This window comes from Coptis chinensis, chromosome 8 (assembly GCF_015680905.1).
Source record: "Coptis chinensis isolate HL-2020 chromosome 8, ASM1568090v1, whole genome shotgun sequence".
NCBI lineage: Eukaryota > Viridiplantae > Streptophyta > Magnoliopsida > Ranunculales > Ranunculaceae > Coptis > Coptis chinensis.
Window position 1 is genome coordinate 9,649,118 of NC_141463.1, and position 13,925 is coordinate 9,663,042.

The 13,925-nt window shown below is 36.1% G+C and overlaps 1 protein-coding gene, 3 long non-coding RNA genes and 1 pseudogene across 6 annotated transcripts; 2 read left to right on the plus strand and 3 right to left on the minus strand.

The window, feature by feature from the left end:
* Positions 1-1,550: 1,550 nt before the first annotated feature.
* Positions 1,551-2,231, plus strand: LOC147479810 (uncharacterized). The gene is made up of 4 exons (XR_015203694.1): positions 1,551-1,643; positions 1,718-1,799; positions 1,879-2,002; positions 2,096-2,231. It is a non-coding gene; the product is annotated as an uncharacterized LOC147479810 (long non-coding RNA).
* Positions 2,232-2,834: 603 nt separating this feature from the next.
* LOC147479811 (uncharacterized) lies at positions 2,835-3,333 on the plus strand. Its single transcript, XR_015206136.1, has 2 exons — positions 2,835-2,901; positions 2,985-3,333. It is a non-coding gene; the product is annotated as an uncharacterized LOC147479811 (long non-coding RNA).
* A 1,997-nt stretch (positions 3,334-5,330) lies between these two features.
* LOC147479813 (ESCRT-related protein CHMP1B pseudogene) lies at positions 5,331-6,079 on the minus strand (annotated as a pseudogene). The gene has a single exon (XR_015204706.1). The product of XR_015204706.1 is annotated as an ESCRT-related protein CHMP1B pseudogene (transcript).
* LOC147479812 (disease resistance protein RGA2-like) lies at positions 5,331-11,153 on the minus strand. Of its 2 annotated transcripts, XM_086577635.1 has the most exons (3): positions 10,737-11,153; positions 7,660-10,623; positions 5,331-6,491 (listed from the first exon to the last, which is right to left on the minus strand). In XM_086577635.1, the coding sequence occupies exons 1-2, from the start codon at positions 10,787-10,789 to the stop codon at positions 7,683-7,685; spliced, it is 2,994 nt and encodes a 997-aa protein (XP_086433761.1). In that variant the 5' UTR covers positions 10,790-11,153; the 3' UTR covers positions 5,331-6,491; positions 7,660-7,682. The 2 variants fall into 2 exon arrangements, with proteins under 2 accessions (XP_086433761.1, XP_086433760.1); XM_086577634.1 differs by having other exon boundaries at positions 7,660-11,152.
* A 1,355-nt stretch (positions 11,154-12,508) lies between these two features.
* On the minus strand, positions 12,509-13,066 carry LOC147479814 (uncharacterized). Its single transcript, XR_015205802.1, has 2 exons — positions 12,997-13,066; positions 12,509-12,745 (listed from the first exon to the last, which is right to left on the minus strand). It is a non-coding gene; the product is annotated as an uncharacterized LOC147479814 (long non-coding RNA).
* Positions 13,067-13,925: the final 859 nt, after the last annotated feature.

A 13,925-nucleotide genomic window follows, 5' to 3' on the forward strand; every position in this document is an offset into this window, starting at 1 on the left:
TGGTCTTTTGTAATGGAACCCGGACTTATTGTTATTCAACTAGCTCCAAAGGTCATTAGAGCAAAAATTATAACGAGGGAGCAACATTGGCGGGAGAAACCGATATACCAAGGATAGAGACAACTTATAAGTGCACTAACCGGCCTTTCGGTTTGAAGAGAATACAGCCCAATAAAGATTTGTTTTAAGAATGACAATAAATAAAAGTCAAGGAGACGGACATTGAAGCATGTGGGGGTATACTTGCTAAGCGGTTTTTTCAGTCATGGACAACTATACGTTCTTGATATCCTAACAACTACAAGATCGGGACTGAAATTCCTAATCAAGAAAAATGGTGATGAACCGTAGGATACACTCGAACATTGTCTACAAAGAAGCATTCAACAATTTACAATGAGGTAAAAAAATATTAGTTTAATCTCAAATTTTCATTTTTAACTTCAGATAGAGCGAATTACTTATTAACGATTAATTTTTTATCCTATTGCGGTTAATGAGGACCATCACTACTATGGAGACATTATTCACATTCGCCATTTTTTTTTATATTCTCTTTTGTTCTTTATTGGAATATACACACCCATTTTCTATATATGCCAAGTGTTTGAAATCACTACAGTTTACTACTTCGTTGGACATACATTTGTTTTCCTTTTATATTTATTTTTAGTTAATTATATTAACTTTGAAAAGATAATCTCCTACTTATCTGTTCTCGATTCGATCTACTTGCAAAAGCATTTAGACATGACAACTCATTACAATTTGATAAAGCAAGCCACCAAGTCAGTTAGGAATTTGAAGCTCAGAGTAAGAATTGATAGAAGCTGGGACCACTATCTGGTTGGAAATGAGACATTGTTAAGTAAGGATATGATCCTTATTGACGAAAAAGTAAGTACCACACTTATTCAACATTTTTTTTTTTATCACTTTAAGATTTATATCCATTATTTTTTTCATTCATACAGGGTGACCAAATTAATGCATCTATACCTATGGAGATCTATCCACAGTTTAAGGAAAAAGTTCAAGATGGTTCAGTGGTACATTTGGAAAAATTCACTGTTAAAAACGTTAGGTCTTACTGTCCCGTGAACAATAAAAACAAGATAACATTTGAGAAGTATACTACCATGAGGAATATTTCAGATGAAACATCAATTCCACGACAACTATTCAGCTTTGTCGATTTCAAGAAATTAGCCCCACGCGATAAGCAAGACTAATTTCTTCTTGGTAATTCTAACATTTTTTCAAATTACATTAGTTAGTTTATTGGTAAAATTTTCATAAGCTTACCAATAAAGTTTACCTTATTCGGATGTCATTGGTTTCTACAACAACATGATTGTGAATTGCAAAAAAATGTTCACACAAGAATGGAACAAATCGGATAAAAAATCAATCTACATTGATAATGAGAGGTATGCTTTTTCTTATTAATGATATTCTACTATTTAATAAACCAACTAATCACCAATGGTATATTTTAACTCTGTTTCCTTATTTGTTATTAGAATGGAATGCTTGGAAATTACTTTATCGAGATCGGATTAAACAAATACCACAAGTCCTAACAAAAAATGGCCCAAGAGATATTATAACTGTGACTTCAACAACAGTCAGATTGTTCTCAGGTACATCTATCTAAATATGTACATTCAATAAATTTGAGTGATATGTGCTAATGTACAAAGTTATTGGGCTTCAGGTAAATATGTACTACAAGCAACACCGGCGACAAAGGTGTATATAAACCTGGAAACAGATGATGCTCATACTTTAAAAAATAGGTAACAATTACTTATTTCATAGGAAAAAAATCATGTACATACTTTAAAGTTTATGACATATCTCTCATGTAAAATGCAGTTCAAATAATCCACGGGCGGAATTGCCAATTTCCAGAAAAAGGTCATCTACCTATGCAACAGAGGCAATTCAAGTGAAAAATTTAGAAGAAATTGATACATTGCTAATGAGTACTTCATCAGTGGTAACTTCCTGCCTTTATCCAAGTTCATGTGTAATTCTTCTTTTCAATTATTGTTTGACTCATTAAACAAAATTTGAAATTATCAATGTATAGGGGAAAAGGTACAAATTTAAAGCAAAAATATCGGATATTGACAACAAATACAACTGGCATTACAATTGTTGTGAAAGCCACCAAAGCGAAAGAAAGGTAGAACTAAAATATCCGGAATGGTGGTGTGACTATTGTTCCATTTCAATGAAAGAACCAACAAAAGGTATTGAAACAAATTATTATTAAATAAATTACAAATATTATCATAGAGACTAAAGTAATTACATTCTATGCAGGTACAAAGTCCAATTTGAAATAGAAGATTCAACATGCAAAAAGTTGATAACAACGTTTGATGATGAGGCCGAATATTTGTTGCAACGTCCTTTGGATGAACTGTTGAAAATTGAGAAACAGGTATTAATTAGCTTTAACTCTTTAAAATTACATTTATTTACAAAAAATCTCGCACGATGATATTAAAATATTTTATGCAGGAAAATGGCTTCGACTTGGTTTCTGAAATATTAGAAAAACCAATTGGCAAGGAATATGAATTTGAAGTTAGAATAACAAAGTACAACTGTGAAAATGGAAAAGATAGCTCATTAACCGTCTCAAAAATAGACAAAATTGAAAAGGTAAGTACAAATTTTATTGTTGCTTATAATGCATTGTTAAAATTTTATCATTGCGCTTTATTGCCTAAGCAAGTTGTGGAACTTTAGCTTCCTTTCATACCCCCAAGAATAGTCATAGCTAATGTTTCGGCTCTACTACTAACCTATCTTAAAAACAGGGGCATCAAAATCATCAAACAAGAGGATGAAGAACCAAATGCCAAAAAACAATGTGTAGAAATTCAGGTAACATACTCATTCTCTAATACTTGGAAATAAAATATTGAAATAATAACTAATTATGAGATTTAAAATTATTCTTACTGCAGGATTGATTGAATTCATAAGGCTTCTCATCAATAGAATCATGACGTAAACGAAGGAGTGCGAGACGACATACGAAAATACACTCAAGTTATATGTTGAAGTTGCTTTAATTATATATTTTTCTTATTTGTTGCTCCAGTTGATTCTGGTAAACTATGTTTTAGCAATTCTTCTCGAGTGTGCAGTAGGAAAATTGTTAGTTCATCCAGGCCTGAACATTTTCCTATTTTGAACACGTACATCTCTGAAGTCTCAATTGATGTGTAATTTATCTGTTTGACTGTTTGAGATAAGCTTCACAATAAAAACAGAAGCACTTCGAGTATTTTAAAATATTCTGCTTTGATGGTTTCTGCAAATTAGTTCAGTTGGAACAAGAAAAGTAATCTCCAGTTATCACAACAAAATAACTGCCTACTTTTTGTTAAATTGCAAATGAGTATGTTAAATTGTAGTTCACTGGAAATTTTTTTGGTAAAATCCACGCCTGCACTGGCTACTTTTGATAAACCAGTGCGAAGCACGGTTCGCATACTAGTATCATATTAGGTACTGCAAGCCTGCAGTCATCCAGAATGGCAATAGCACTATAGTTCCAGCCATGACGACCCGTAGGTGTCCATGGTCTTCTATTTTAGTTTTACTTCAGTTTATCTTCTTATTTTTTAAATACACTTTAGTTTACGTATTTTTAATTAAGGGCCTTGTGATTAGTGTTTTCACTTTTCAGTTAGTTGATGCTTTACGAATTTTTTAGAAGAAATAAAGGAGTGAATTTCATTTAAGGTTCTTGATTTAATTATTTAAAGTATATATCTTGTTTAACTGTTGCGTCCGCCAATTTCATCTACATTTAATTCAGTGCCAGCAATGGCTATCAGATACTAGATTGATCTTCTAAATAAACATGTGACATGTGAGTGCTGAACTCTTATCCTTCTGTATGTACTAAATTGACTAGGCTATAGACACTGGTGAACATTTCACTCCACCACCACATGTGAAAACGCATGCCAAAGTCGTCGAAGAAGAGATAAATTTTAAATTTTCTCTAAGAACATATTAGGAGCAAAAGATTCTTCGAAGAACCTTGTCACAAAGACGTAGCCATCTGCACAGACAGCTAAGTATGGGTAATTACTCTCGACTCCTAAGTCCTAACCACTCGGGAGCAAAATTTCCCCTAAAGCTCATTCTTTTCCTATGCCTTTGTTTGCAAAGATTTGGAACCCTGCAAAGCTGTAAGTTCGAGAATGTTGAATACAGTGAAACCTATAAGTGGGAGCCAAGGAGAAAGAAACAAGTCCAACCAAACAGAGCCATCAAAGAGTATTTTCAGTGCAGTAATATACATATTCACTTTTGTCTTTTTACTGTTTCAAGTTATCACGTCCAACCAAGCAGTAAAGTATACTAAATAATATGAATTTTTTGGTTCAGTTGTAGGGATAGAATCATTTCTTATTATCATAAGAAGATGTTTATATGACCATAAATGAGATTCCCCAATGCTGAACTACGATTGAAACTCAAATCACATAAAGATACACTTAGAAACCAGAACATCAAAATTTAACCAGAGCAGATAACTAATTGTGATAGGTTAGGGAGTCCAACAGTTGAAAAGAACAAGGTCTATGTAAAATCTTGTGGGAAACATATAGAAATTGTAATGCTAAACCTACAGGGTAGCTAAGTACGCTATACTTGTGACTCAGAACATTACTGTATGCATCACAAAGATACAGTTTATGATATCTAATCTATGAAACTCAGATATCATATCTAAAGAAGAGTACTTGTAATTTATGAAACATTGTGGAAAGGTATCCTTATTTACAACGAACCAAGGAGGAGTTTGTTTACTGCAAATTTTAATACTATTCTTCACGCCCTGATCATGTTCTTCAGCTCAATCATCAGGGTCTTGTCATTCCAATATATAACCCCAAGTGGTGTAATCACATAGCACAGCTGATAATTACGGTACTGTTTAACATATAACTAACCACAACGCTAACATAAGCACTAAGCTGAATACTAGACCAACATTGGATATCAGATACTAGCTAGATTGATTTTCTAAAAGAACATGTGAATGCAAAACTCTTACCCTATCGTCTGTGCTTCGTATAAAGCAAAATTTAACAGAGTATAAACATCAGGAATGAAGAGGCTCCGATGTGGTAATGTCATGGTTTGTATCATACTCCAAGTCATGGCATCGGCCACGGAGGCTCCAAATGCAACCAGAACTCACAAGTACACCAACGACCTCAAGAATTATATCATGCACAACATTACTCAAGCACTTACCAACACAACAAAAAAAGAGCAAGTTCACATAGTTGTACAAATCAATCAAGTTTCCATTATATACTCCAAACAACACATTAGATATCATAACAGTCATCCCACGTAGATAGCAACACATTAAGTTTAAGATAGTAGTAAAAACAAACTCCTTTGTTCCACAAACAGAAACCTAAAACCAAATGGAGCAATGGAAATCTAAATAATACATAAACACTAACATTATAAACCCTTACCCTCTGGCCTTAAGCTCAGCCAATCGCCTCGAAAGATCATCTTCATCAACCTTCTCATTACTCTTAGACGCCACCGCAATAGCATGACCCGCAGCTTGAGGAAGCCCAACAGAAACTTCCAACCCATAATCATCTGCCACCTGTTGCATCAAACTATTAACATCCCCTTCTGGAGTACTCAACAAAGTACTCCCCGTCATCAAACTCTCCATAAACTCAGCTTGTACTTCCATATTAACAAACTGCTTCTCAAACTGGTCCATAGTCTCCGACATCTTCTGAAAATTACCAGTAGTAAGTGAAGATTCCAACGAGTTCACAATTGACCCCATGGATTTGGATATAGTATTCATCTGTTTGTTGCGTTTGTGGATTGAGTTTTCGGCGTAGATTCTTGCCCTGTCCATGTTTCCTTTTTCTATGGCTTTTTTGACTTTGAGTTTTTCGGACTTTTCTTCTTTGGAGCATTTTTGGGATTGGCGTAGGAGTGATTTTGATGTCAATTTTAGTTCCATTATTTGGTTCATCAACTTCTCTGTGTTTGCCATGCCTTCAAAATCATTGGTTGATTCAAGAAATGGTTGTTTTTACTAAGTAATGCTTCCCAACCTGCATTCCCAGGGTTCCCTTCAGATGAGCAATCGGATATCTGAAATGGATGATTTGATGAAGTAGGGATGCATGCATGCATCATTTCCTGAAGGAATTTGGAGGTAGATGTTATGCTTACTGCTTAGTAATAACATTGGCATGCATGTCTACCATATTTCCATTGGCAGTACGACAAAGTGAAAAGTAGTGTAAACTGTAAATATGAAGCAAAACACTATGAAAAAGAGTAACACCTTTGAATATCACCAATCTTCATGAAGAAAAACTAAGAAAAATGCAGATCAGGTTGGGCAAGGGCTGCACTTTGGTACGTGACAAGGTTTCCGATGTACAACTTCGGACAAAAACCTGCACAGAAGTTACAATCAGTTAGCTACCTGTCATCACCACCGATAGGTAATTTTTGCTTCAAAATTACCACAATGTGATAATCAATAAACACACGATGCCATGACGAATCATGTTCATATGGACTGTAACTTCAGTGTCTGGTTATGTACATATTTTCAGGTAAGTTTTTATTTCACTGCATTTTGAAATGTGGATGTCGATGTATGAATGTATCTCTACAAACAATGAAGACTGCAAACAAATGGATTTAGAGCTAGGGACCCCATGCAACAAACCATCATTTACATAGTGTCTTACATAACTTCAATTAATGGTTTACCTTATAGATGCACATATATAGTGTCTTACAAATAAGCTCGCGAGTATTTTGAGTGCACTTGTGCTTCTTGCTTGTCAAGATTCTTTAGTTCACTTCTAAAGAAAAATAGTCATACTTCATCAGTTGGGCTCCACTGCTAGCTTTTCAACTTTCACATATGAATATTGTCTGATTATTTATTTCCAACTAATTATCTAAAAAGAACAAAGATTATTTCCACCTCTGAGTTTTATACGTGAAGTTGGCAAAACAAAGTTTTCACTACATAAAAAAGGCTTCCAAATGGTTTTATACTTTGGCGAATTATCTGATATGACTATAGAGCAAATCCGTGAGATGGATGGACATATCAACATGCTCATATAGAGAATCAGTGAAACGTAAATATAATGTGTGGTGTAAAGAGAAAGAGTAAAAACACAACCAATATGAGAACCTATGTAACATCGGCACACAAACACGAAGTACATCACCCCTGTACATGTAACTAGAGTAGAACTAAGGAGCATTCAAACAAAAAACAGGGGAGAGCAAAACCATAGGACTAAAGGATCATATCACACGTATTCCTCCTCAGATATAGATTAAAATTGCAAAAAGAAAAAGAAAAAGAAAAAGAATGTAAAATCTAAGTCAAGTAGCCATTTATGTGAAGAAACAATATGAAACTATCAGTATTAACCAACAAAAAAGATAAAACATATACGAATGTGGTTAAAATTAACTGTTATTATTAGAACATGCATACTCCCAGGATTGATTCCTAACAAAATTAACAATAAAGTCAAGAGAATGCGGTTAATGAAAGTTTAGAAAATTCTGTAGAGAATGAGATAAGTAACTTACCCTAATCATTGGTGTTGATGGTTTCATAATTCAACACGATTCTCGACTCGAAGGAGGGGAATCCGGTTCCAGTCCTCGCATCTTCTATGTAGCTCTGGATGACATTTGATGACACGAAGCGAAGTTAGTGCTGGAAGCTCTAGCAGCCACTCTGGTAAATTTCTCAAATTCTCGCAATCGTCAATTTCAAGAGTTTGAAGTCTACGGGCATGCTGTATTTCCTCTGGTAAAGACGTCAACTGAGGCAACCAACGCAACCATAAATATTGAAGGGAAATGAGGTGCTGAAAATCCACCGACATGATTTCCAATTCTGGACAATTCCAAATATCCAACTTCTGGAGGGCAGTTAGATGTTGCAGCGATGATTCAGATAGAGATTTTAGACTCCCACAATTAGCAATCCGCAATCTCTCGAGAGAAGTCAGGTTTCGTAATCCCTCTGTCAGAGATTCCAAACCTCCACATCCATAAATAAACAATTTCGTAATTGTCGAAAGGTTTTCAAGTTCCGTAGGAAGCCTTTTCAGTTTGTCGCAATGGTAGATCTGCAATTGTTGCAGACGCGTAAGGTTTCGTAGAGGTGCTTCTGGAAGAGTTTCCACTTCATCAAATCCCGTAATCCGAAGGTCAGAAAGATTGTGTAGTTTTTCCACCGACTTCAGTGAAGAATCGTTGCCCTTCCCCACAGATAAATATGTAATAGAAGACGGCAGCGGCGTGGGTAATTTCAATTTGGGGCAATTATAAAGAGCCAAACTTTGGAGGCAAGAAGGGAGTAGCAGACATTCTGAAGACCATCCTTCCACGTTAGGCATGTCATAAAGTCCGAGTCGAGTCAGTTTTGGGAGTGCGGTAGAAGACCCTACCCAACCAGGCAACTTCGCACCTGGGTAGCCTTTAATACACAACACTTGGATGTTCGGGTGAGGCTGGAGTGCTTCTAACACCTCTTTGCTGTTGTTGCATTCAATTTCAACGTCAGACCCACCAACCGGCCACCGTAGGCATAGATATAAAAGGTTCTCCTTACTCCTTAAGCTGGCTTTGTAAGCATCCCTTGAATCAAGCACATTCTGAATCCCATTTATGGTTAATTCTCCTTCAAGAAGGTCTAGCTTTTCCAACTCCTGGATACCAGCAGAGTCACTAAGTTGACTTACCACAAACGTACTTAACTGCTTGAGGCAAGTCAATTCACCAATTCCCAATGGCATGTGAGTCAACTTTGGATTCTCATAGCTAATGCCAATGTAATTGTCAGTGCCAATCACTAGTTTTCTGAGCTTCCTCATTTTGCTCAAATTCTTCGGCAACATTTTAAGATTGCAACATTTCTGTAGGTTAAGGGTCTGTAAATTTGTTAGGCAGCAAATAGATTCAGGTAAAACCCTGATTCCAACTTGATAAAGATCAAGGCACCTCAACTGCTTCAAGTTTCCAATTGATTGTGGTAAAGTTGTTAATTTTAAGTTGTAGCTTAGCACTAGAATCTGCAAGTTTCTTAGGTTACAGACGGATTTGGGTAATGATGCAATGTTCATGTTACTGAGGTTGAGATACCTCAAGTGTTTTAAACGACCAAAAATAGGTGGTAGACTACTTAAGGTCCATAAATTGCTGAGATCTAACACTCTTAAGTACTCAAGTTGTGAAAGCCTCGATACAAAGAGCTCTAGAAGGGAACTGGTTGCACAGTGCTGGAAAAGGATTGTGCGGCAGAATGATTGGGATTTAAAAATTGTGTTCAGAGTTGCTTGCGATGGTGCCGAATCATATGTCACCGATACATGTCTTGCCTTCTGAGGGACATCTCTTATCTCACCAATTTTCACAGACAAACAATCATTGACCATAACTGAGCATGCAAGATCGTGCATGAGATCGTGCATCTTAAACTTCGTAATGTTTTTTGGCAAAGTTACATCTTCATCCATGCCTTGCAGGAAGAAAGAGCGCCTCATTAACTCGTTGAAAACTTCGCCACCGTCTTCCACCTCTATCCCTCCACTAGATTGGATAAAACCATTTGCCATCCATTGATGGATCAATTTTTCCTTCTCCATCGTATAATCTTTTGGATATATGGAGCAAAATGCAAAACACTGCCTCCAAATTGGAGGCAAATGGTTGTAACTCAATCTCAATGCAGGTAAGATGGTATTCTCCCCATGTTCTTGAAGAGTCCAAATTTCGCTGTCTCTTACACATCTCCAAAATTCATCATTTCTGGAGTGTAACAAGCTTCCTAGTGCCTTTACAGCAAGTGGTACACCTCCACACTTGCTTATAATCTCCTCACCCATTTTTCTCAAGTTTGGAGTGATCTCATCGTTCTCCATACCAAACGCATATTGCTTGAATAGAAGCCAACAATCATGCTTTGGTAGAAAACTGAGTTCATGTGTTGGATTAATGATGCATGTGGTAGAGTCTACAAATGTTTGGAAACGTATAGATTCTACCACTGTCGGGAGACGAGTTGTTACAATGACTGAACTTCCTTTATCTCCACATGTGAGAAGATGAATTATTTTATTCCACTTCTCCCGATCATGGTCCCATACATCATCCAATACCAGCAAAAACTTATTGTTCTTTAATAATTTCCTGAGGTAGTCCTGCATAGGATCTAAGTCGGCAAGATAACAGGCTTCTGGAGAGAGAGAATCTATCATCATTTTTGTAACTCTTTTGAGACTGAAATCATCAGAGACACAAATCCAAATTTTTGTGTGGAAATAACCATAAACCCACTCATCATTATAGATCAATTGAGCAAGGGTAGTCTTCCCTAAACCACCAATTCCAAGTATGGGACAGATGGAAAGACAATTCTGACTGCGCGCATTGTCTTGCAGTATCCCCACGATACTTTCTCGGTCCTCAACTCTCCCATAAATTTGTGGCACAGTTAGAAAAGAGCTAGTCTCTCGGTCTTGAACAAAATCTTCAACTCCAGGACTCAAAAGAAAAAAGTGTCTCTCAGCAGCAATTTCATCAAAATTTTCTTTAAACTCTTTAATTCGTTCTCGTATATTGTCACGAATGGAAAAAGTTGTGATGGAGTTACTTACTAGATTCTCGCCAACCTCTGACTCCGGGCAATGAAATTCCAATGCGCAATCATCTATGATATCTTCAGCTTCGTAAGCAGCATCCTTGAGCATTCTTAGCCAACTCCTAATCGACTTGTCTTTAATTTGTTTCTTCTCTGCGTCATCAAGGACAAGTCGAATTATAGAAAAAGTTTTGGAGAGTTTCTTCAAGTCCTTCTTCAGATCATTGGGTAGACGAGAGTCCGTGCCAATCAGAGAAGTTAATTTGGGAAGGATGAAATCAACAATGGGGGAGACAACTACTTCAGCCATATCGTAGTGAAGGGGTGATGATAAATTTTTTGTTATAAGAATGAGAGAAAGACATCGCACAAATATAAATAAATGGAGAAACAATGGAGAAAATTTTCCACCGCTCATTTCGCTGCTACGTGCGTCACAGAAATGGATGAAGTTGGTGGTCAATGGAGACTTCTGAGTCTTTAACAGACCCACACGGCCACACCATGAAATTATGTCCTTATGTCGGCTACTCGTTTTACTTTTGAACAATTTTCTCTCTCAACAACTCTAAGGCTGTGAAGCAATCAAAGAATAACCGCGCCTTCCATATTTAAAAACTAGGGTATGCCCGTGCCGTACGACACTGATAGACTCGCTTGCGACACTAATTTTGTAGAAGCAGCCTAAACTTGAACACACCCCCCTCCCCCGTTTTGATTCTATTATACTGGTAGTGACACGTGGTTTTTATAATAAAATTTTGGTAGTATCTCTTCTGTATTTTTGACATTTCATTAATATAAACCTGTCATAACCTGAAAATCACAATCATATATTTCTCATTGGTTAATCCAGCTACTTAACCGTCTCGACAGATGACAGAGCAGCCAAATAATTGGCTTACAAAAATGAGAGCACTTCAACATTATGACTTAGGCTAACTCCAATGGTGCGGCAAAACACCAAATTTAACGTAAAATATGATCCAATGGTACGTTAAAACGTTATACCGCCAACGCTATCTTTATAAATTTCTCTATTTTTGCAGTCAATTTTAACGTTATAGCGTATGCTCTGTACGCCATTGCCAATGGCGGGCAATCAAAAAAATCCAAATTAGTCTGCACGCCGTAGCCAGTGGCGGTTAGGAATGTGATTTAATTTAAATAATAACTTACACGCCACTCACAATGGCGTACATAATTCACACCAATGTAGAATCTAACTCATTTCCAAACTAATAACTCTATTGATTGCTAATTTTGATCGATGACCTCAATAAACAATCATGCACACACGTATAAGTGTACAACTTGAGGTATAACTTGTAGATAAAAATAGAAAAGCTTGATCCAATCAAGTCTCATATCATTGTTGTTAAATGACAGAGACATCAAACTTTATATTATTAGATTGGTTACGAAAAAAAATAGATGATTGGTTAAGCGCAACTTTCTATAGCTTCTGCATGATTGCAAATTAAATAGGTTTGTTAAACGATCTACTTCTCGCACTTCTAGTGTCTAATGTGTACATTTAACATTATTGAATGAATACGTTTGTCCTGATAACACGTGTACTAACATAAACCATGTGTATTAGCCGATATTTAATATTTTGTGTTGGACGCCATTGTCACTGGCGGCTGGAAAAATAAACCATTGGATTTGATTTCGCTATCCCACTAACTGTATCTACTGTGCTATTGTGGTTTGGTGTTTTGGTGCACCAAACCATTGGAGTTAGCCTTAGTATGCCAAAGTATTTGAATGTCTCGACTAATGCTAGATCATCAAAGCACCTCGTACAAAGTCATTACCGAAAACACAAGTAAAATACATACATTCGAGTCCCATAACTATCAAAACGTCTACACCCTTAACAAATGATATTTACAATGTATACATATACCATATTTCCTAAAGTTTCCATTGGGGTAGTTCCATAAACGCGACTTTCTGTAACAACACTAATAAATCAAAGAACAAACAATAGCCACCGAAATGCTACCTGCACTAAAATACCTATAAAAGCAGCAGAACCAAATCAAAGCTCAAATCAATCAAAATTAATAATTTTCGACAAACCCAAAACCAAAAAATAGAACCCTTAATAAATAAGCAAATAAATACATGTAACAACACCAGAAGAAGCTCAGACTAAACCTTTACATAGAAGAAAACAAATAATTCATCTCTGGCTAAACGATTTTAAAAACGAATCAATCTTTACATGGAAAATCAAAGAGATTGAGTTATAAGAGAAGAGATGTTACCCGTTTCACTTGACTTGAGAATCAACAGAGATCACTAAGTTATAGTGATTGGCCAAGGTCCCATCACCACGCTCACGGATGAAAAAATTAAACAACACAATAAGTAGAAAAGACCGGGGAAGGAAAAATGAAAAAATGAAAAGGAACATACCCGAGAATCAGTGAGAGATCACTAAGTTTGAAGATATGAGAATTGAAATTTCCTCGCTTCAAATAAATACCATATAAACGTAGGCGTCACCATTTAGTAGGAATTGAAATAGATTTGTATAGAACTATATATTCAGTGTTGTAAGATCAAAAAGAAGAAATTAGGGGAAAAAACTAACCAAGGTTCGCAAAAAGTTCTTCAACTAATAATGACAAAATGTAATTACACACCAATTCGCAAAAAACCTACATAATTTGAACGAAGCAAATTAACCAAGTAAGAGCAAATACAAATGTATCAATTTGATGACTATAAATTCAATGAGTAACTACTCAACACGCGACTATAAATGAAAAGAACTTACGGATTATAGTAAGACTTCGGGTAAACAAAGTTTGGGGTGTGACTTTCCTAATTTGGAGGGAGGAGAATACCGATTAAATTCCGAAGAAGTGCACCTTGATAGTCGCGACATATAATTGACCGTGGCTGAAAACTTCAAAGGCGAAGGTCAATCCCAACATACTTCACCGATTGTCCTTGTGACTTATTTATAGTCATTGCATAAGCAACACGCATGAAACCGCCTTCTTGTCATATGAAAAGGAAAATCGAAGACGCGGTGACAAAGATATTCTTGGAATAAATGCATGATTACCCGCTTTTCACTTTGTCCAAAATTCTTGCGAAAAGAATGTGAGGTCGACAATGGACCACCATCAATCGGGTTCCATTGCATAATCCATCTTTGGGAGCAATATTTCGGCAGAACAACATT

Bases quoted from the DNA above. Each gene is read 5' to 3' on its own strand.
- LOC147479812 (XM_086577634.1), bottom strand. From the start codon at position 11,138: ATGAGCGGTGGAAAATTTTCTCCATTGTTTCTCCATTTATTTATATTT.